The 22,415-nt window shown below is 46.1% G+C and overlaps 1 protein-coding gene across 4 annotated transcripts in view; it reads right to left on the bottom strand.

Moving 5' to 3' along the window:
- LOC121299033 (A-kinase anchor protein 13-like) overlaps window positions 1-22,415 on the bottom strand; it is a 75,437-nt gene that overhangs the window by 16,412 nt on the left and 36,610 nt on the right. For 2 of the 4 annotated variants that reach the window (XM_041226490.1, XM_041226493.1), the window contains exons 9-18: window positions 14,995-15,082; window positions 12,376-12,515; window positions 9,458-9,723; window positions 7,549-7,599; window positions 6,887-6,949; window positions 4,860-5,034; window positions 4,663-4,762; window positions 2,690-2,732; window positions 2,387-2,510; window positions 819-981 (exon numbers count right to left, since the gene is read on the bottom strand). In XM_041226490.1, coding sequence (XP_041082424.1) covers window positions 819-981; window positions 2,387-2,510; window positions 2,690-2,732; window positions 4,663-4,762; window positions 4,860-5,034; window positions 6,887-6,949; window positions 7,549-7,599; window positions 9,458-9,723; window positions 12,376-12,515; window positions 14,995-15,082 — 1,213 coding nt within the window. The remainder of the gene's footprint in view (window positions 1-818; window positions 982-2,386; window positions 2,511-2,689; window positions 2,733-4,662; window positions 4,763-4,859; window positions 5,035-6,886; window positions 6,950-7,548; window positions 7,600-9,457; window positions 9,724-12,375; window positions 12,516-14,994; window positions 15,083-22,415) is intronic. The other 2 variants (XM_041226491.1, XM_041226492.1) reach the window with 2 other exon arrangements.

Below are 22,415 nucleotides of genomic sequence, written 5' to 3'. Positions count from 1 at the left end.
ATGCGATGGACTTTTGAAACCACCATTCACTGTGATGCAAACCTGAGGAAATGATCTGTCACCATGTTCAGCTGAAGTTGTGAAAGCGATCCTGTATAAAAACATACCCTTCTGCTCAAAGCATCCCCCGTTATCAGCACTCAGCTCTGAATCTGCACTTTACCTGCATTCTGTTCATTTCTCCTGTGTCTTGGTAGGGGTGTTGTTGCATTACCTTGGCTTATTTTTAATTCTTTTAAAATTGCTACACTGTTTGGAAGCCAGCCGAGCTCTCACGTAGGAATGCAAAGGGGAAGTTGCCTTGTCTGCATTTCCAAACAGCAACACCAAGCAGCGTGTGAATGAAACTCGACGGGACTGTGACTCACCACAGACCGCACCGAACGTCTAGGAAAACGACCACGCAAATTGCTATTTAGCAGGGCTGGGCCAGGCTGGTTCGCCGCGCACCTCCGATGGTGTCGTTTGATTTCAGCCCATGTTAGCAGTGTAGCAGGATGCTGCAGTACATCACACCATTTCCCTGGCTGTGCAGTGCCTGCTCTGTGGATAAACACAGGGCTCTGATCTGCAGCTCCCCCAGTGCCCACCCCGGCAGCATGCTGCAGTACATCACACCGTTTCCCTGGCTGTGCAGTGCTGCTCTGTGGATAAACACAGGGCTCTGATCTTCAGCTCCCCCAGTGCCCACCCTGGCAGCATGCTGCAGTACATCACACCGTTTCCCTGGCTGTGCAGTGCCTGCTCTGTGGATAAACACAGGGCTCTGATCTTCAGCTCTCCCAGTGCCCACCCCGGCAGCATGCTGCAGTACTCACTGGTGCACAGGTAGGCTTCCTTGGCGTTCACTGCTTTACTACACTGGTAGCACTGGGCAGAGGGGCCAGAGGCTGCATTGCTGAACATGTGTCCATTCAGGGCTTTCTTGTCTTTGTCTTTCTCTTTGCTGTCCTTCTCTTTTGTCTTCTCTTTATCCTTTTCCTGTTCCACAAAAGAAAATTAGAAAACAAATTAGAAAAATAAAAAAATACAAAGAGTTGCAATTGCTGAATTTGAAAGGCTCTTCAACCTGTATGCTGGACAGTCATCCTATTGTTAAACTCAAGTGAAAACCAACATGAACATAATTTAACATCATGTAAATCAAATAAACTACACAAACGATATCGCAAAAGTTTACCAGAAGCCACAATAGTAGTACGGTATTTCATGTTAGATTTCGAAAATGTCACATATTTCAAATTTGTCAGCTTTTTGCTAAGTATATGGAAAACTACAAAGCTGCATGCAATTCAATATGTTAACATAACAATATTCACCAGGTTTCAATCAACTTTATGAAGCAAAATAAGTTTGTTCTACAGGGTGATGCAAAGCTTTTGGCCGTAGCTGTAGAGTTTGATTTAGTATGGCACAGACCAACTGCGCAGCTGTGTGCAAAGAAAGAGCCTGAACTGGCTTCACTTCTCCTCTAAACAGGAAACCGAAGGCCTGCCAGAGTAGGAGAGCCAGGCTCATTAAACAAAACTACCTCAAAAGAAAAAGGCCTTCTGAAAAACACAAGGACTTGAGCAACACATAAGACACGCACAGATAAGATACACACAGACAAAACAAGCAAACCACACACAAGACACACAACACCCCACCTCCACAGTGCGGACTCCCATCTTCTTCACTGTCCGGGACGGCACACTGTAAAACTTCTCCCACAACATAACTAGCAAGGCTGCTGGTCTGAAGCCAGACCTCTACCTGCTGCAGCTACACAGCGAGACACGAGTTCCCATGACGGTCAAAACCAGCAGAGGAAGTTAGGGATGTAGGGGCTGCTGTGTTTGCTTCTCTCTCTCTCTCTCCCCCCTTTCTCAATCGTTCTTAAAGACACAGTGTGCCCAAGTGAGGCTTTTACTACGCTGTGTTTCTTTCCTAACTTTAAGAAGTACTGCACAAAACAAGCTAAAAGAAAATCTACCAGCAATGTGTTGATTTATAACCACTAGCACAACCCACACCCAGAGCCCTATAACCACAAGCACACAGAATATATATTCTTCAATACTTATAGAAACGCTGGCCCTTTAAGCAAACAGCCATAGCAAGCCAAGTGCACCGCAAGACAGATCATCCTGTTGCACTTCCCCTCAGATCAGCTCTAAGTTTGCACTCTGTCTATCTATGAGGGCTCTGCACAGATAACATCTTCATTACAACAAGCAATGTCCTCAACTTCCATTTACACAAAGCAGGGCAACAACGTGCAGTTTCTTGAAGTACAGCGAAGCTGACTAACATGTACTGGAAAGCAGTGCATATTTGTAAACACACGGCGGCTAACGGCAGCTCTGCTGCAAGGCCCAGTCTGGCCCCGGCTCCTCACACTCACCCGGCTCTTCTTGCTGGTGTACATCTTGCTCTTGAGGAAGCTGAAGGTGCGACTGACTTTCGTTCCACTCTTACCATCCGAGTCTTTTCTCAAGGGGCCGGGGGGGAGGTCTTCTTCACAGATGCTTCAAATGGAAAAAACAAGAAATAAATCAAAAGACCTTTCTAAAAACTCTTAGGATAAAAGCCCCCAATAAATGACTGTATTTTGTGGGGCTCAACGCTACACAAACCCCTCCTGTGTTCCTTAAGGCAGGCATGCTGCACAGCGCTGGACACAGCTGGTTCCTGTGGAGGGTCTTACCTGTGTGCGAGGGAGTTGGAGGTGCGGCTGGAGGCTCTCGAACCTGGAGGAGGACAGCAGTGTTAGTCAATTCTCAGGAACACAGAACAGCACAAGCAGCTGCCACATGGTGCATTCCAGACAGAACAATGGGAATCTGGTATTAGAGGCAGGAACACATGGAAAGGGCTTATTAGGGGGACACATCTTCGTTCGAACTAGGACATAAGCTGAAGAGCCAAGTCATTTCTGCTCTATGGGAACAGAAAACCTACATTGACAGCGAGTCAGTGTGAAAATGGCATTCTGGTTTCACCCCCCCCATGTGACTAATCAAGCAGGGTATTCCCTTGCCCCCACATCACTCCCATGTGTCTGTCTGTCACACTCACGCAACCTTCTTACGGGAAGAGGATTGCATTCTCACATTTAACAGCAAACTCTGCAAAGAATGTGCAGCATGGAAGGGACTGAGGAACTGCTTTTAAAACCCCCACCTTCTCTTTTAATACTTGACAGACAGACTAACCTGGTACAGCTTAATGAACATTTTCAGGGTATTAACAGACACACATTAGCATTCCACATGTATCTAATGAATGCTGTTCATTCCTAGCCCTGTATACAGTACAGCTCTGCGGTGTTGAAGGAGTCACAGTGTAGCCTGCAGGGACATGGTCTTGTGGAACTCTAGTTTATTATTTTCACGGTAACCAAGTAAAAACAAAAAACAGCAGCAACCTGAGGCGCAGCTGGTGCTGCTGTGGGTGTGTGCTCTAAAGCACAGCTACAGAGGACAAGCAATGCCCTGCAAATGAAAGCTGCATTCACTCAGGGGCTGGGCCAGACACAACGCATGGATATTCCAGATGTAGGACTGGATTGTTGTCATGGTCTTGTTATCCTTCTATCCTTTTTAAAGAGACAGGCTGTAGGTTATTCAACAGCACTCAGTGCTGCCTGAACTTCCCAACAGCCTCTCTAAGAGAGGGTTGACAGGTAAGGGTCATAGCCTTGGTCTGCCTGGTCAATGCTGCCCTTCTCCACTCACTGTGGGAAACATCCGCTCAGACTTAGAACTAGAGAACCGCACTGAGCATTGAAAGAGTCCGCTCTCTCCGAGTAGAACTAGAGAACCGCTCTGAGCATTGAAAGAGTCCGCTCTCTCAGAGTAGAACTAGAGAACCGCTCTGAGCATTGAAAGAGTCCGCTCTCTCTTCTTGCACCGTTTAGCACAGTGGTAAACGTATTTTAGTTCTTATTAAATTGTCAAAAAACTAAAGCAAAAAATATGTACTGAAAGCAGCAAAAACAAATACTCCTCCAAGCTCCATCGCTCTCATAGCAATAGGATCCATTTGTGACTGGGCACCCCAAAACACTCCTCCAAGCTCCATCGCTCTTATTATAGCAATAGGATCCATTTGGGACTGGGCACCCCACATTATGAGAGATGTTGAAGGAGAAGGAGATGATTCATCTCTTTGGTTGAGTCAGTCCCTGGGCTGGAGATTCCAGTAAAGAGCACGGGCTCATTAAAAAAGGGCAAGGTGCTAGCAATCCACACCTTGCCGCATGTGCAAAGACACCACTACGGTGAACCAGACTGACGGATTAAACCCTTTAACACTAGCAATGCGGAGTAACTCCATGAGCAGAGCCCCTCTCCCGATCCCTGGTGTGCACCAGCGGTGGTGAAGGGCTTGCAGACGTGTGGCTAACCCTGCAGAGCCCCTCTCCCGATCCCTGGTGTGCACCAGCGGTGGTGAAGGGCTTGCAGACGTGTGGCTAACCCTGCAGAGCCCCTCTCCCGATCCCTGGTGTGCACCAGCGGTGGTGAAGGGCTTGCAGACGTGTGGCTAACCCTGCAGAGCCCCTCTCCCGATCCCTGGTGTGCACCAGCGGTGGTGAAGGGCTTGCAGATGTGTGGCTAACCCTGCAGAGCCCCTCTCCCAATCCCTGGTGTGCTTGCAGGCATGTGCGGGGATACTCACTGTCCAGTCCAGACTGGTTGATGGTCAGCAGAGACACAGATTTAGTGAGAGGGTGAGAAGCAGAGTAACTGCACACCAGTGGAGGACGGAGATCAGATTTCTGGGGAAAACAAACAATTAGACATTAATAAATATACCTGGCAGTCTTAACCTCTTTAGCCTAGATTTTCCTTGTCATTAATTATTGTAATAATGACCTGGCTGTCGGAAATACTGCCGTCCACCAGGTCAGACTCTTGTTCTTCCTCAGTCAGAGACACCAGGGACCCCCCCTCCCCGCTCTCCACTAGGGGGACACTGCAGGGGACCCTGCCCAGCGTTGGGGAGTTCTTCTCCGGGTCACTCTCCGCCGCCAGACCCTCCAGACTGTAACTGAACCCAAACCAACACCAAAAGATTAAGAACATGGGAAACACAAGGAGAGAGAAAAGGTGCAGACACATCAGTGCAGGCTTGGGACAAAACCCTGCATGCTATCACTGCTGTCTCGTCTAACTAGATATCTACCTGCTACACTGGCTTTACCAAAAAATCAAGAGTACAGTATGGGGAATTGCATCAAAGTTTCCTTTAAGAAGATGAATACTGCAAATGCTTTCCAGTGTTGTCCAAAAGCTGCACAGCAAGCATGCAAAGGTGGGTTTAAAACACCAGTCAGCTGCACTGGGTTCATGCGCAAACACTAATATATTCAATCATCTTTTCTAATACTGTGGAAAGCTTGCAGCATAGGTTGACAACTTAAGGGTCTTCACATTGGGAATCCACAAAAGAAACCAAATGGTTATTACATTATAAACACACACAAAGACAAAACCAAGACTTTGCACCAGCAATACAGTGCCAGAGTGTCAGGCTTCTTACAGAATGAAAACCCATTGAACAGACAGTGTGTGCTGGGACTAACGACAGAACAAGCAAGCAAGCACAGCCCATCAGAAGCAGGGAGGCACAGGGAGACACACTGCTGAGCCCGGGGCTGGAGCAGCAGCAGCGACAGACCGATGCCATGAGCCAGCAGCACTTCCTTTAGCAGGTTTTTTTTATTATTTAATTTTTTTTGTTAAGTGCCTGAAAATGACAGCAGTTACCCGGCAAAGCAGCTCTATGATTTCCAATTGACTGCAAGAAGCCAGCTGAAGAAATATTAAATAAATATTTATATGCAGGTCCTTTGAGGGACCACAGGCTTAATTTCAGTGTCTACAAAAAGTCCAGATATTATTAAAATGTAACATTAACACTACTAAAAACTCACCTTGTGTCATCCTGAGTAACACAGATGTATATGTGAGTCATTTTAATATTCCAAAAATGCTCACTTCATCTTGTTAAAACCCGACACCCATCCCTCACCACAGAAACAAACTGTGATCTCTGTCTTTCTGTCACAGCAGAATGACTGCAGGAACAAGAAGACTTCCTTTTTACTGACTTCAAATCCTCAAGCTAGACCCAATCAAACAAGCAAAGCTTTCAAACAGGTTTTCTGTAAGGCTGTGGTAGAGTTTGACAAAGTAAAAAAAACTCTGCACAGGCCTGGTAAATCACTGATGTATTTTGCACAGCGTATAACTAACAGCAGTAGGTAAATACTTGCATCAGTAAATATAACTTGCATAACTTATTATACGCACAGCACATTCTTAATGATTCTTTCTAATTTTTTCTGCAGATTAGATGGACTGAAAGACAAAGGGAAAGCGTACGAATGAGCAGCATGGGAGCAGAGCTCTGCACATGCCAGCTCACACACACGGGAGCAGAGCTCTGCACATGCCAGCTCACACACACACAGGAGCAGAGCTCTGCACATGCCAGCTCACACACACGGGAGCAGAGCTATGCTCATGCCAGCTTACACACACAGGAGCAGAGCTATGCACATGCCAGCTCACACACACGGGAGCAGAGCTATGCTCATGCCAGCTCACACACACGGGAGCAGAGCTATGCTCATGCCAGCTCACACACACGGGAGCAGAGCTATGCACATGCCAGCTCACACACACGGGAGCAGAGCTATGCTCATGCCAACTCACACACACAGGAGCAGAGCTATGCACATGCCAGCTCACTCACATGCCAGCTCACACACACGGGAGCAGAGCTCTGCACATGCCAGCTCACACACACGGGAGCAGAGCTCTGCACATGCCAGCTCACATGCAGCGCGGGTCTCAACCTGGGTAGGGAGCAGTGCTTTATTTCTATTACACTCTACCTTCTGTGACTAATGTCATCGGAGACAGGAATGAATGGGGCGTCGGAGGGACACCAGCTCATACTGGCAGAGTGGAGAGAGAGAGAGAGAGAGAGAGAGAGAGAGAGAGAGAGAGAGAGAGAGAGAGAGAGAGAGGCTGTGAGGGTTTATGGGTTGTCATGAATGCAGAGTGATTGATGGACAGTAGAGACCAACTGAAACTTGGCATGGTTCTTATTCTTGGAGAGGTTTAGGCTACTTCATGTACGCTAGAAGGGGTTTTTAAACCAGAAGCACATCCTGTATTGGGACTGACATGAAGACATGACTGTCAGTAATGTATCATAATCACTTCCAACTTGTTTCCATCCTCTCTCAAATACTGCAGTAAAAAAAGCACTTTGCTATTTACTGATTTATTTATTTGTGTATTCATTTCTCTCTATGCGTCCTATAGGATTTCCAATATGCCAAACTGCCATTCCTGATACTGTGGGTGTTAGAATCTGACTATTTATGCCTGCTTTGCCTTTCCTGCACTTCACACATGACAGGACCTGACCAACCACGAGGCTCCCAAGAAATGAATTCTCACTGAAAAGCAACCCTCTCCCTCACTCAGAAACGTTTGCACTCAGCAGTTGGATATTATTTCAGTAGAAATGGAAATATCTTGGTAATACCTTCTCCTATGAATTGGTGACTTCTTTACAACATCGCCCCCAACTCGCACGCTGAAAATGAATGATGGAGAATGATCAGAGGTTACACTTAAAGATGCAGTGCACTGTAGCCATTAGCAATGCCAGACACACGAACCCTACAATGCACAACACAGCAATGCCAGACTCATGCACAACACAATGCACAACACAGCAATGCCATACTCATGCACAACACAATGCACGACTCACGAACCCTACAATGCACAACACAGCAATGCCAGACTCACAAACCCTACAATGCACAACACAGCAATGCCAGACTCACAAACCCTACAATGCACAACACAGCAATGCCAGACTCATGCACAACACAATGCACAACACAGCAATGCCAGACTCATCAACCCTACAATGCACAACACAGCAATGCCAGGCTCACGCACAACACAATGCACAACACAGCAATGCCAGACTCACGAACCCTACAATGCACAACACAGCAATGCCAGACTCACGAACCCTACAATGCACAACACAGCAATGCCAGACTCATCAACCCTACAATGCACAACACAGCAATGCCAGGCTCACGCACAACACAATGCACAACATAGCAATGCCAGACTCACGAACCCTACAATGCACAACACAGCAATGCCAGACTCATGCACAACACAGCAATGCCAGACTCACAAACACCACAATGCACAACACAGCAATGCCAGACTGACGAACCCTACAATGCACAACACAGCAATGCCAGACTGACGAACCCTACAATGCACAACACAGCAATGCCAGACTCACAAACCCTACAATGCACAACACAGCAATGCCAGACTCACAAACCCTACAATGCACAACACAGCAATGCCATTGGCAAATCTCCAACAGTACGGATTAGTCTGCTGATACCAGGCTGTTGTATCCTGAATTACTAGGGGTTTTAAACCTAGAGATTCATCTTTTAACACTGTACTGAATTACTTGATTTAAAATGACTGTCTATCACGGACATGCATGTTTTTTTAATGTATTGCATCTTTAGATTGCTACTTTGTTAAATCAGTTGGAATTTGCTGTTAAACTCGGATTAACTCGGATTGCAGTCATTAATCTGTACCGACCTGCAGCTTTCACAACGGCACACAGTTACGAAGTTCAAGTGAAGTGTTACTGATCATGATGTTAGCAGAATAATAAAAGAAAACGTTATGTTCCCTCTTGAACAGAGAATGACGAGAGCATGAGAAACGCGAGGCGTTAAGCAATGATTGGACCTGGTTCCACTGACAGCGTGGGTGGATTCACATCCTTCTCTAAAAGAGTTCCCTGCCCAATGGGAACCAACAGCTGTTTACAGCAGAAACATAAATCAAGCTGCTTACTAGAACTGAATACAGTTAAAGGACCAAGTCCTCTTGGTGCGGGGCTCTGTGCAGAAACAGGAGCAATCGAACAGTACAGATAGAAGAGTGAAGAGAGCCTTCAAAATCAGCGGTGATCAGAGCAATTCACACTGAAATAGATTGAGCTGGCCCATTTTACACACACACACACACACAACATGGAGTCGATTCAGATCGAGGATGCAATTGTAATGTAATGTTGCCTGCATGTGATACAGTGTACTGCAGCAGGATCAGTAATGTATCATTATTAGTAAGAGCTACAGAGATTGGTGTTTGCACTCATGGCTCCTTTCCCAGTCGCTGCGCTGTTCCCACACTCATGTTCTTTTCCCTCAACACGAGGGACTTCAATTTCTGAACCTTCACTGCTCCCTCAGCTGCTGTATCCATACACTCCCCCAACAAAGGCTCTTGGGAATTGTAGTTTCAGACAGTGGGGTAACGAAGGGTAAAGCGGAGAGGAACTCTGAGCAGCACAGCAATGGAAAGGGGCTGCTTTTTGTAGCCACACGCACCTGCGCTGGTTCATCTCGCTCTCAGCCCCTGCGTTCTTGCCAGGGCCCCAGCTGTGCCGGCGGAATGGAGAGAGCGAGCGGATGGAGGAGCGCACAGGCACTTCGGTGAGCCGGTCCTCCTCCTCCTCCTCCTCCTCCTCTTCCTCGCTCTCGCACCGGCGCTCTGGGGTGGAGGTGGGCGGGCCCGGGGTCAGGGGCTCGTCTGTCGAGGAGCATGACAGGGACACCTCACTGGTGCTGTCTGCTGCCAGGATCTCATCCCCCTGCTGGAAGAGGAATACAGCATGAGAGGGGATCACACACAGCTCAGGAAGACAAAATAATAATAAATAAAAACCCAGCGGAATCTGGGCTGTGAAACTAGACCTTGTTAAGCACCCAAAATAAACAGCTTTGACGTTCAATGAATTCTGGTTTGTCCAGTCGCCAGTGGCATTGAAGGGCTAGCAAGACACTGTAAGAACTCGCCCAATTAAAAGCACAGTAATTAAAAGTGATTTTAGTTGGTTTGTTAAAATATTGCAGCAGCCCTTCAGCTTTTCCCATCAACTCTGCAGCTATTACTACATCCTAATCTAACAAAAACATGCTGAAGTAATCTGCACTACCCAAGGATGTTACATAACACACAGAATGCATGCATTGTGAAATTTTAGAAGGAAACAAGACTACAGCTCTTCATTAAAGTGCATTAGCTTGCCCCAGACAGTCATCATGCCAAATTTTACAAGGATGGATGGAAAGAGCACGTCCAGAGCACATGACTCAGTATGAGATCATATGAAAAACAGAACATTTCACAGCAAACTGCAGCCACTGCATTAACATTGGAAAGCGGTGCCCATGTTGCAAATCAACACATCCATAGTGTTCCATTGTCCAGTCAAGTGTTAAAACAATGCTTTCTCCAGGGTCCTCTATTGCTCAGTGTTAAAACAATGCTTTCTCCGGGGTCCTCTATTGCTCAGTATTAAAGCAATGCTTTCTCCGGGGTCCTCTATTGCTCAGTGTTAAAGCAATGCTTTCTCCGGGGTCCTCTATTGCTCAGTGTTAAAGCAATGCTTTCTCCAGGGTCCTCTATTGCTCAGTGTTAAAGCAATGCTTTCTCCGGGGTCCTCTATTGCTCAGTGTTAAAGCAATGCTTTCTCCGGGGTCCTCTATTGCTCAGTGTTAAAGCAATGCTTTCTCTCTATTGCTCAGTGTTAAAGCAATGCTTTCTCCAGGGTCCTCTATTGCTCAGTGTTAAAGCAATGCTTTCTCCGGGGTCCTCTATTGCTCAGTGTTAAAGCAATGCTTTCTCCGGGGTCCTCTATTGCTCAGTGTTAAAGCAATGCTTTCTCCGGGGTCCTCTATTGCTCAGTGTTAAAGCAATGCTTTCTCCGGGGTCCTCTATTGCTCAGTGTTAAAGCAATGCTTTCTCCGGGGTCCTCTATTGCTCAGTGTTAAAGCAATGCTTTCTCCGGGGTCCTCTATTGCTCAGTGTTAAAGCAATGCTTTCTCCGGGGTCCTCTATTGCTCAGTGTTAAAGCAATGCTTTCTCCGGGGTCCTCTATTGCTCAGTGTTAAAGCAATGCTTTCTCCGGGGTCCTCTATTGCTCAGTGTTAAAGCAATGCTTTCTCCGGGGTCCTCTATTGCTCAGTGTTAAAGCAATGCTTTCTCCGGGGTCCTCTATTGCTCAGTGTTAAAGCAATGCTTTCTCCAGGGTCCTCTATTGCTCAGTGTTAAAGCAATGCTTTCTCCAGGGTCCTCTATTGCTCAAAGTGTTAGAGCAATGCGTTATCTGATTAAATAGGTCATGCAAAGCTGAGATCATGAGGTAGTATTAAACTTTACAGATAAAACAACATGTCATAAGAAAGGCAGAAGCAGGTTATTGAGACAGAAAACCAGGGATTAGATTAATATGGAAAATCCTATTCTGTTTATACCACTTCTAGGTGACCTCTGCAATGCACAGATGTGTTCTCCCAGACCCAAACAAAGTGCTTTTAACATAACTCCAGGTTGAGTAAAGTATGAATTTCATATACATAGGCCTTATACCGGGTATGCGCCTATAGGGTTAGTACTAAACCCAGCCACAAGCTAGAAACGGGGTTATTTACTTCATCTAACAGGATGTGGCTGAGCGCAGCAGCCAGTGGAGCTCAGGGGAAGCTGTGTGGTCTACACTTCTAATAAGCCTGCTTCTGTGTCTGTTAGCAGCTTGTGAGATCACTGTTGGTTTGGTTGAGAACATTACAGTTAATAAGTAGCGAGCGAAAATGGAAACACGATGATGTCACAGCACACAGTTCTTAACTCTTCCCTCGCCTGGTAGTCAACAGCGGACCACAAAGAGAAGCTTGGCAAACTATTGGGACTGAAATGAGAAGAGTACCCGTTGAAATCAGTGCTTCATTTCTAAAAAGGGCAGCACCAAGCCATTCTGCAGCAGGAATCTCTCTGTCTGATAGACACGTGTGTGATTCAGTGCTGAGCTCAGATAGGAACACACCTCAGCCTCTGCCTGCGAGTGGAACTCTACCCCGGGAGTCCTTACAGTGCAGTGTAGCTGCAGTAGCTGGAGCTCACAAGATGCACTGACACGCACACAGAGGGGTTTGCTCTGGGATGAAAGCCCCGTATTCAAGTGTTCCAGGAAAGACTCCTGTTAAAGAGGACACTGTCACACAGCTTGCCCAGGGCCCCACCAGGAAATGCTATTGTGACACGGCCTGAATTTCTATCGCATGAGCTCAACAATGGAGAGACACATTCCTGCTCCTGCTCCGACAAGCAGGTCAGTAAAACCTTGCCTCGTGCGAATTCCTCACTGCCTTGTTTCTTCCACTAACCGCGTGAGGACCAAGCAGGGAAACTGTGACAAATCAACACCCTGCCCAGCAGTGAAGACCATACCTGCTCCAGAGCTTACCTTGCTGAAGACATGGTCACCCCCAGAGTCTGCGCCATCAAACACGTCCACATCGCTGCCCAGCTCCCTGCGGACCGGAGACACCCCAGGGGACGAGGTACTGTCCACAGACAGCTGGTCCTGGGAGGACTGGCAGCATTCTAGAAAACATAACAGACCAGGAAATCAAATTAGACAGACAGCCCCAGTGATACAATCAACAGAACCCCTGGGTTTGAGGAGGAGGGTACAGTCACAAGCTACTTCACATGCTGAGTTTTTACTGGAGGTTTTATTTTCTCTTTTTTCAAGGAATGGAAACTATTTATTTTCTCCTCAAATATGTTATTTTCCGCCTCCAAACACAGTACAGCAGCAGTATTGTTCATTCTGGCACCAAAACATCTGAAGAAAAGCAGTAACAGACAACAGCACGCGATCCCTCAATCAACAGCCTCAAGGGAACGGAGGATGACACATGTTGCAGGTTAACCACTACCCTGCGGGGACCTGAATCAGATAAAAACACACTGAGAGCCAGCTCAGATCTGGAATCAAAACCAACAACATGCCCAAAACACATGGAGAAAACATTACTGCCCCTCCAAACTGAACTATCCCATGCTGACTCGTCAGTCTCGAAAGTGAACGGCCGTGCAGATACCACCACACCCGTTACCAACGTGCCAACTGCACACAGGTTTGTTCAAGCAGTGCTTTAATTAGCAGGACACCTTGAGAATGAAGGAGAAACACAGGCCCTCAGTCAGGCACTGCTGAGTAACGCCCAGGCTGCAAAACTCACAGGACAGTGCAAGGTTGAACACCTATCCCAGAGTGCACAGCAACAACAGAAACAACATCTTCACAGCAATGCTGTGAACAGCAGCTTCAGAACACAGCACTTCAAGAGGCAGCTGGCTTAAAGCACAATAACACATTCTCAGCACATTTCGAGATATGAGAGAGCTTTTTCTGGTGCTTGTTTGGGTTTAGTTTAGTTTATTTTGCATGTGAAGCAGATATGGTTACAATAAAAAAAAAAGCCACCACTTTACTCAGACGGCACACATGATAATATCCCTCGCTCCCTATCACATCCTAACATCTTATTTTTGTGTTAATTCCAACTAAGTACAGAGAACAAGAAATATCTGTAGGAGATGCCTTGCAAACACAGTAAGTAAAGCACCACACTTTCATGATTATAGTATACGAAGAAAGACCAAGTGATAATACAGAACAATATAAAAAACACAGGGCAGCAGCTCTTCTACAGCTCATTAACACCTGAAGAACAATTCTTCATCAGGCAACGGCAAGTCGAAGTGCAGCGATTTCTCTAGCAGAAGAGAGGGGGCTCCAGCTTCACAATCTTCATTCTGCCGTTTGAGGAACCCCTAACCAGGGCCTTCCCAGATTCCATTAATAAACCCACTGCGTTATCTGCTTCTGCTTTATCAAGGCTACTTCCGCATGCTCGGGACAGAGCTGCTCCGGCCCTCTTGCCTTACAAAAGTAGCTTTGTTTTGCTCTCTCGCTTTCCTCAGCTTGCAAACAGAAACAGTAAATAAATTAACTTGTTTCATCGCGCTGCATAAAGGATCTGAAAGGCAGCTCTCTCTAGGGCGGGAGTATCTTGCTGTATGGAGGGTCTTTTCAAAGTCAGAAGGGCCCATGGACACACTAGTGTGTGCGTCTGGCAAGGCAGAGAAGTCTTTATTCTAATACCACGTTTCCATGAACCACATGACCCGGGTATGTGCTCCAGCTGCCCCTCCACACCCCCGGTTCCATGAACCACATGACCCGGGTACGTGCTCCAGCTGCCCCCCCACACCCTCAGTTCCATGTTTTTAAATTACTCAAGTTGGCTCCCAAATCAGGCAGGAGCACCAATTCTCTGGTCCGATTTCACTCCTTGGGCTGGCCCGAACTGCAAAGTCTAAATTCAGGCTGGGAGGAAATTACAGACTTTCTAACAAGTCTGGCATAAACAATTTTGACAATAAAAAAATAAAAGAACAGTCCTCCTACAGTAGCAGGCGCCGTTTACAGTTCTCTCAGGGTTTCTGATCACATCCAGATTTTTTAAATCCTTTGATAGAAATGTTTTCAAGCAGATTAGCATCGTCACTACCATTCTCATATCCACTTTGACATCTCACACATTATTTCCCTTGTCCAGTGTTTCTTTAAACTGTTCTGCATACCAGTCTGCCAGAGGCATATGTACTGCATGAAAACAAATGCGTTACAATATCTAGACTGATTTATCTTTTAAAATCAGTGACAGAGAATGTACGTCTTACCTTTAACTCGCAAGTATTTCATGCCCTACTCACGTGATAACTCGGGTAACTCGGAAAAGCACGGAAACACTTCCTTTATCATCAATTTGAGTTCTGGGCAAATTCAGAGCAATTGGAGCGCACTCAAGTCGACTCGAGTCGGCTGTCCATGGAAATGAGGTGTAAGAGCCCTCCCGTTCCCACTAAGATACTGGGCTAAGTGATACGGTAGCATAGAAGCTAAAACGAAACACCCTGTTGAAACTCGTCTCGCTAAGATAAGACATTTCTTTAGCTTTGATTTAAAGTTCTAGTGAAATAGGGGATCAGAGGTGCTTTTTCTCCTCACCTGCAGAATCTGAACTCTGCTTCTCCTCCAGGAGACCAGGTACTGTGCACGAATCAATGGGGTACAAGTTCTCTTTCTCCCTGTGAATCTGCAATGAAACAAACAGATGCAAAGGTAAGGCACACATGCACAGCACACAGCTTCTAATCCCATTAAAATGACTGCTTGCTCATGCAGCCCAGGAACAAAAGAGCAAGTTTTTAATCAAAAAGCAGGAACCTCAAAAAATCCATGCAAAAGATTTCTGGATTGATTCAGCATATCCAATACATCATTTTCAGAACGCCGCTGTACACAGAAGGAGCCATCCATCTGAACATGTGGTACTGAGAACAGACTGGGATCTCTGTTAGTGTGTTAACACAGGGACAAGCAACCGGTCAACATTCAGGACAGAGCTCAGAGTCTAGCTGCAGAGAACAAGTAAATAAATACTGAGGGGGCTAAAGAAAGAGAGGCAGGTTGTGTCTTCTCTGTTTGATCTAGGACCCACCCTTCCAATATCAAAGAGCCATTACACCCACAGCCAGATCACTGCTCATATGACCGGGCTGGTTTAGCAATACCCCACCCACGCTGACCAGCACACACGACAGCTGCTCCATCAAGAGCTCATCATGATGCAGCCCTCAGACTCCTGAGAACCAGGCCCTGCCCCAGAGGCTGGAGTCCACACACAGACTGAAGCCCATTGCAGAGAGATACCAAGCATACCAACCCCATGCGTACCTACAGAAGACCTATAGCACGCACTGGAATGTACATAGAGGGCATCCAACCTCTGCATTGGATCGGTCCTCTATTTACCAGGCTAATGGAGATGCTGCCGATTTTAAAATGTGCATGCAAACAAGAAAGATGAACGCATACAGGCCTGCATGAATTCAGCACAATAGAATAAGGCCTGTTCATGAAGATCCTCATTTCCGGAAGGGTTGTGGCCACAGACACATGCACTTACTAACTGCCTTGCAATTAAACCTGTCAACACTGACCAGAAACACCAAGACTCGCTTCCACTCCAATTGCACAACAATTTCACCAGGTCCTGTAAACATGCAACACCACCTCAGGCCCAAGAGGTCTCTTTACCCTTGGCATAGCTTAATGATATGTTTAAATAATAACAAGAGAGCGTTAGACTTGACAGGCTATTCTTATACATCAGCTGTTCCATCCCCTTTTCTTTGTCTGAAAATCTTGGATTGCACAGCTATTTCACTGGCAGGAAGTGAGGCGATTCTAACCCGCTCCAGGCTCCACAGCAAGTGCACTCTGTAGTATTGATAAGCGTTCAGCCACAATGTAATAAACAGCTGCACTGCTGGAGCCCTCCAAGAACTCAACCCCCAGCAATGTCATTCGCTTGGAGGTTAAACTTCTCAAACCTTTCCTGTCTTTGTATCCCCCTTAGCCTCCCAAATTTGCATTACCATTATGGCAACACTTGTTATCACAAAGTAAATTTTATGTAGAAACTGAACCAGACTACAGCTAAAAGGGAATATTTCTGCATTTCTGGGATGGCACTGTACAGCCTCAGTTACCCGTCTCTGGGCACAGCCAGGGAGGTTTTTAATGAAGGTACAATTCCAACCTTACATTACATTTTCTAAAACATTTGTAAATGTTTTTCCTACAGTTTCTAACTTGCTCTATAATGCATTTATAATACATTTTCAAGGATGGAAAGATGACTCCCATTGCACAGCTGGTTGATCCACTCCTGATTTTATTTTGAGTTTAATACACACTGTGGCTAATCAAGCTCACATTAAAACCTGGAAAACTGCTATGCAGCAGTAGTTGTATTTCCATCCCCGCATTTCACATAATTTATTATTCATTGTAGGATGCTAAGGGAGTATTTATAAAGAATGCCCTGGTAATGGTGTTGCTAGTTTGCTGTTTACTGGGCTCAGGATAGAGATGCAGAATGCAGTTCTCATGGGTGAATTACAAAAAAAAAACAACAACAATTAGACATGAGAGAATTAAATCATCAGCGAGACTCCGCCCACTCAGAATCAACATCTCCTTTCCACTGGGGAGCCTCTTCCAGAGTTCAGAACAAGGAGATCATGTCACCTGCCCTTGATGAGCAACACACAGGCACACTGTGCTGTATTTAAATGAGCACAAAACTACAGTGCAAGGCACTTTGTTGAGGTGGTGCGGCTTCCCTTTCCACCGCCCTGGGTGTGGAAGAGTTCATTTCCCCTGGCCTGTGGTTAATTGTCTAAAAGTCCCTAGGGGGTACAGCACAGGGCCCTGCACTGTTTAAAGCAATTCACAGCACTTAGGCCTTCCCCCTGTCTGACTGCACTGCCTCAGACTGCCACGGCATGCGGGACAGGAACACTGCACTGTTATCAGCACCCAGGCCTTGGGTCCAACCCCTAGTGTGGGCAAGAGCCAACGGCACTGGAACAAACACAGCCAGCTCTGCAGACATTCCCAGCCAAGAGCAGACAGCACTGGAGCAAAACACAGCCAGCTCTGCCCAGCCAACCAAATAATCTACACAGCCACCCCAATACAAGGTTCAATATCACCAGCAGTTTAGGGTAATAAGACTGTATTCATAAGAAAACAGCACGTCAGACTGCAATGCTCTTCCTGCTATACTAATGCTTCATCAATGTGCCCCGTGTGGAAAGGTGTGTGCAATAAGTAAAGGCAATGGAAACACTTCCTCCAAAGCGGAGAGGAAGGGAGGGAAGGGGGGGAGTTCAACTAGCTGACTAGAGGAATTCATTCTTACCCCATCATTTTGCACATCAGCCAAAAAGAAGCAACAACTTGCCTATATAATATATATATATATATATATTATATATGTTGTGACCTTTTTAGCATTTGAAAGTTGTATCTGATAACTTCTTTCCCAGGATCTGGCTTTGTAGGTTTTATCATTTTAAAGTTTCATGCATAATAACAGCTGACTGATACAAATACAGAACATTGATGGATAGACATCAAGCACAGGAGATGGGCTGACATTAATACACAAACAGAAAGACAGACAGACGGATATAAAGAATGGCAGTTTCCCTGGGAATGTTATAGTTGCTAGGGCCCTAGAAACCATTTCAGAAATGTCTGTTTTCTTGGCTAAAACAACGCTGCAGAAACTGGACTCTGGTAAAAAGTGTGAGAATCAGTATTTCAAAGGCGTGCTGCGTTATGAAGTCACTTGGCTCGCTGCCCATTTCCATCACACAGCCCAGGCAAGGAGCCAGGGGAAACCGTTAAGGATGGACTACCAGACTGCCACCTAACTGATCTACACTCCCACCCACTACCACACTAATAACTCCGATCGGGCCAAGGGACTCCCAAACATGGGCGCCATCCGAACCAACACACACACACACAAAATCAGGACCAACAACAACAACAACAACGACGAGGAGAGGAGAGGAGCCCCCTGCCTTAAACAGCAAGGTCAACCCTTTTCTTGTTGCCCAGTTTACAGAGCTGTCACTTTGTTTAATTGCAGTTTTAAGATGTTCACAGTGGGCAGAGTGTGGAGCCACTTGAGAGGGGAAAGGGTCTGATGAGCAGAGACATGAGAGAGAGAGAGAAAAGAAAGAAAGAAAGAAAGAAAGAAAGAAAGAAAGAAAGAAAGAACAGCTCACTGCTGTGCACATGCATTAGCAAACTGGAACGGATTCGAATTTCCTTACAGACCGCTTCGTGGTATTGTTTTGAATACAGACAAAGATCTCAGATTATGAGAACATTCAAATTCTAAACAACTTGTATCATCACCTCCAGTTTCCAGCCCCTGTTCAGCATTTCAACACCACACTAAACCCAATGAAGAAAACAACAAAAAACAAGGAGTTGTACTGTAAGAGCTATAGTTCATTTTAATAAATAAACTCCAAACAGCTTAATTAACTCCTCTGAGACCGAACAAGGTCTTGTGCAAGTCTTTTGCCGACTGAACAAATCTGTGCGCAAACAACATTATTATAATCATCATCATCCAAGCACCTGGTGTCAGAATTCTGCCTCTCGACTGAACAGAATACAAAAGAAAGGCGTCCGGATTGATCTGTTATTCCGGATGACTATCCGCCCTTCTTCCAAGGCTGTCTGAAAAGAAGGGAACTAGCCCTTCAAACATAAACAATCCCCACCCTCATCATCCAGTCCTCTATCAGAGCAATGAGACAATGCTGTGTCTGGGAATCAAAAGCATTGTGAGGAAAGTTTCCGAGAAATCATCACCCACTTCAAGGGTGTAGAAAGTGCTCTGCGACATACAGAATTCCACCAGGTCAGAAGCAAGTGCCGTGTAGGACTCAAGGCATTTACTGAACTGGACCAGCTTTAAAAGAAACAGGAAAGGGTCCGTACCTTCAGCAGCACCACGTCCACAGCCCTGTCCTCCTTGGAAATGTCACACAGGCTGTACCTCCGCTTGTATCGCTCATACATGTTCTCTCAATGGGGAATAAAAAGGCAGCCAATCCCAACATGAAGTCTAGACTAATAGAAGAGTCCCAAGTAAAGCAGTGCAGCAGCTCACAGTCTCACATCTGTGTGGAAAATCAGCCCTCTGTCTCTGTATGTCACACACACACTCCCCCCTCTCTCTGTCTGTCTGTCTCTCTCTCTCTCGCTCACTCACTCTCTCTTGCTCTCTCTCTCTGAATCACTGCTCTGAGCTCAGTTCCTGGGCAGCAGATTCATCTTCTGCGACAGTCTGATGACGCAGCACTGGCATGGAACAGGTCCTCTTCCAACGCTTGCGGAATGACAGCGTTCCCTCAGTGCACTTCAGGGAGCCCTAGCAGAGCAGGAAGCTCTGCTACAGAACAGATTTTCAGTTCCACACCAAGGACTGCACATTTAATGCAGATTTCTCAGTTTACTTATTTGTTGGCTTTCACAGGCTTTTGGGATGAAAGCATTTTTGGATCTGTGATTAAGAACAGATTGTCCGGTCCTGGGTTGATCCTCCAGGTTTAGTTCACTGCCAGCACTGAAAGGTTTCATTTCCTCAGACCAGACTGCTCCTCCACAGCAGGCTCACAAACCTGCAAGCAGGCTCAGAAAGCCATCTGCAATTCGGAAAAAAATACATCTTTGAGATTATACGAGGAAGGTTCCCTCAAATCAGAGTCTGAAGGCAGCGAATGGAAGGCTTCGGAAATCCAAGCCACATTGAATTTGGCCCGTTAAATATAAAAAAAATAAAAAAGTTCTGGCTTTCTGACCAAAGTAGCTTTTTTTCTGGGTTATTCAAACATCTGAGGTCTGTGAAAAAATGTTTTCCACTTGCACAGAATTTTAAAAAAAAATTTAAAAATACCCCCCCTCCCCCTCCAGTGACTTAAATGTTAACTTTTAAACCAACTGGTGAGGCCAAAGTAAAAGCTCTGCTTTACATCATGAAGCTGAATCCAACAACCCAAATCACAGCTTGAGGTTTGCTGCATTGCTGAAGTGTTTTATTATATTTAAATAAGTTAATAAATATGAAAACATTTCACTTAAAAGCAGCCAGTTTTCCCAAACACAAACCATTTACAAAGCGCACCATCGGGAGCGTGATGCTGTGAACTGGAGAAATGCTCTCTTTCACATCGCTCACACACACTCTGCCACGTGGTTTCCTGTTTTGAGAAGAGCGTCCAAGCCCCCTCCCCCCAGCCTGACCTCTCCCAGGATAAACAGTTCCATGTTTCCTCGCTATGACAATGAAGCCATTTCTATTCTCAGAAAGTGAATATTCAGAGGGTGTTCTAAAATAAAAATACCACTACTCCCAAAATAAAATTTCAAATATAAAATGTACACATATATACACACACACACACACACACACACATATATATATGTATATGTAGGATTATTGCAACGATATACAAAGCTGGCAAGGACATGCAACCCTCGAAGAGTCAACGGTTTCACTGTCGCACTTCACCACTTGATGGCAAAGTGCACTTGCAGCGAATGAAAAACACTGGGGGGACACGACACACCACAGAAATAAAACACATTCGATCCTCTTCTGCCAGATTTGTATTATAAAAGGAGTCGTCATGGAAACCGATTAGAAGCAACCACTGCAATTAAACCAAACTGCACGGGGGGGGGGGTTACCATTAATGAACAAACGAATGGCTGGCTGCAGGGGCCCCCTTTGACAGCAGTAAATGATATGCAGTAAAGGCTAGAAGCATGGGCTCAGTGTGTGCCTTCTGGGAAGCAATCGCTGCAGATTAACTGAGGAAGCGATCGTTGCAGGCAAATTAAATGCAAGTTTTGAAGTGAAGAGCAGCTAACATACAGGCACCAGTCAGGAGGGTTCAGGAGTGTGATATGAAGCAGGCTGCACCCAGCACTGCTTACCCATTAGCCAGACCCATGCTTAACAAGGGGAGACGCTCTCCAGCAACTACAGTGTAGGAGAAGCCCTGCAGCCAACACTGGAGCAGCACTGCGTAAGCAATACATGGTGTGGTGTTACAAGACTGACACCAGGGGGCACCCATGATTTGCATGCATGAGGAATAGTCTATGAAGGGAAAAACAGCAACCAAAAGCAAGCCCACAATCTAGATGCATAGCCACCATAACAACAACACTACATGACCAGTGCAGGGAGCCAAGACATTTTCCTAACAGGAGGTTCTGGCTGCCTGCCAGGAGCAAAGGTATAATCAGGAATGAAAATGCAGTTTAAAAATAAAACCAAGCCAGCCTGGCCTGCCAGCAGATGCACTGCACCCTCTGCTGGTAGCTCAGAGCATGTCTATCACTGGTGTCACACAGCAGCAGGTACTGCACATGCTTTCCCTAGCAAGTCTGGCTCAATGGCAAGGTAACAATACGCAATGGTTTCCCCTTCTTTATGCCCCACATTCTAGCTCCTCCAGTTTCAATGTGGATCACTCCCTGCTTTGTCCTCGAGTGTTGCTCATATGAGTGCACACCAGGTCAGGGCCAGTGAAACAGGTTTGTCAGCTCACCTAAAGGGAAACCTCAATAACAATCGCAGCTCAGCAACAGGGAGTTGCTGTTAACCCTTCCCCTTAGCAACAAACACAGGTTTCTAATTGAGTTACCAGCTGCACACAACTGTGTTCACAGCAAACAGCTAGACCGGTGCCCAAGAGCCAGGACTACCTGGATTCCCATTCAAAGCTAGCCGGTAAGGCTACATTTCCATCTGCTGAACTGCACGTCTCTCTTGAGTACTCAAGACAGGGAACACAGAGATTTTCAGCTTCAGACACTGTACAGTAATACAGGTCATCAGTGAACCTGGTATCAAAGAGGGAGAGCAAAGAGGGAGGGGGAACAGAAGCACCTCCTGGGTGTGAACAAAAAGCATGCAAGTGTAAAATAAATGATGCATGTGTTGACTGAGCAGGTAGGAGGTGGCACAGAAGGGAGAGTTT

This window comes from Polyodon spathula, chromosome 24, assembly GCF_017654505.1.
Source record: "Polyodon spathula isolate WHYD16114869_AA chromosome 24, ASM1765450v1, whole genome shotgun sequence".
Classification (NCBI taxonomy): domain Eukaryota; kingdom Metazoa; phylum Chordata; class Actinopteri; order Acipenseriformes; family Polyodontidae; genus Polyodon; species Polyodon spathula.
Note: the sequence above shows the minus strand (reverse complement) of the source record. Positions and strands in the feature narration are given on the sequence as shown.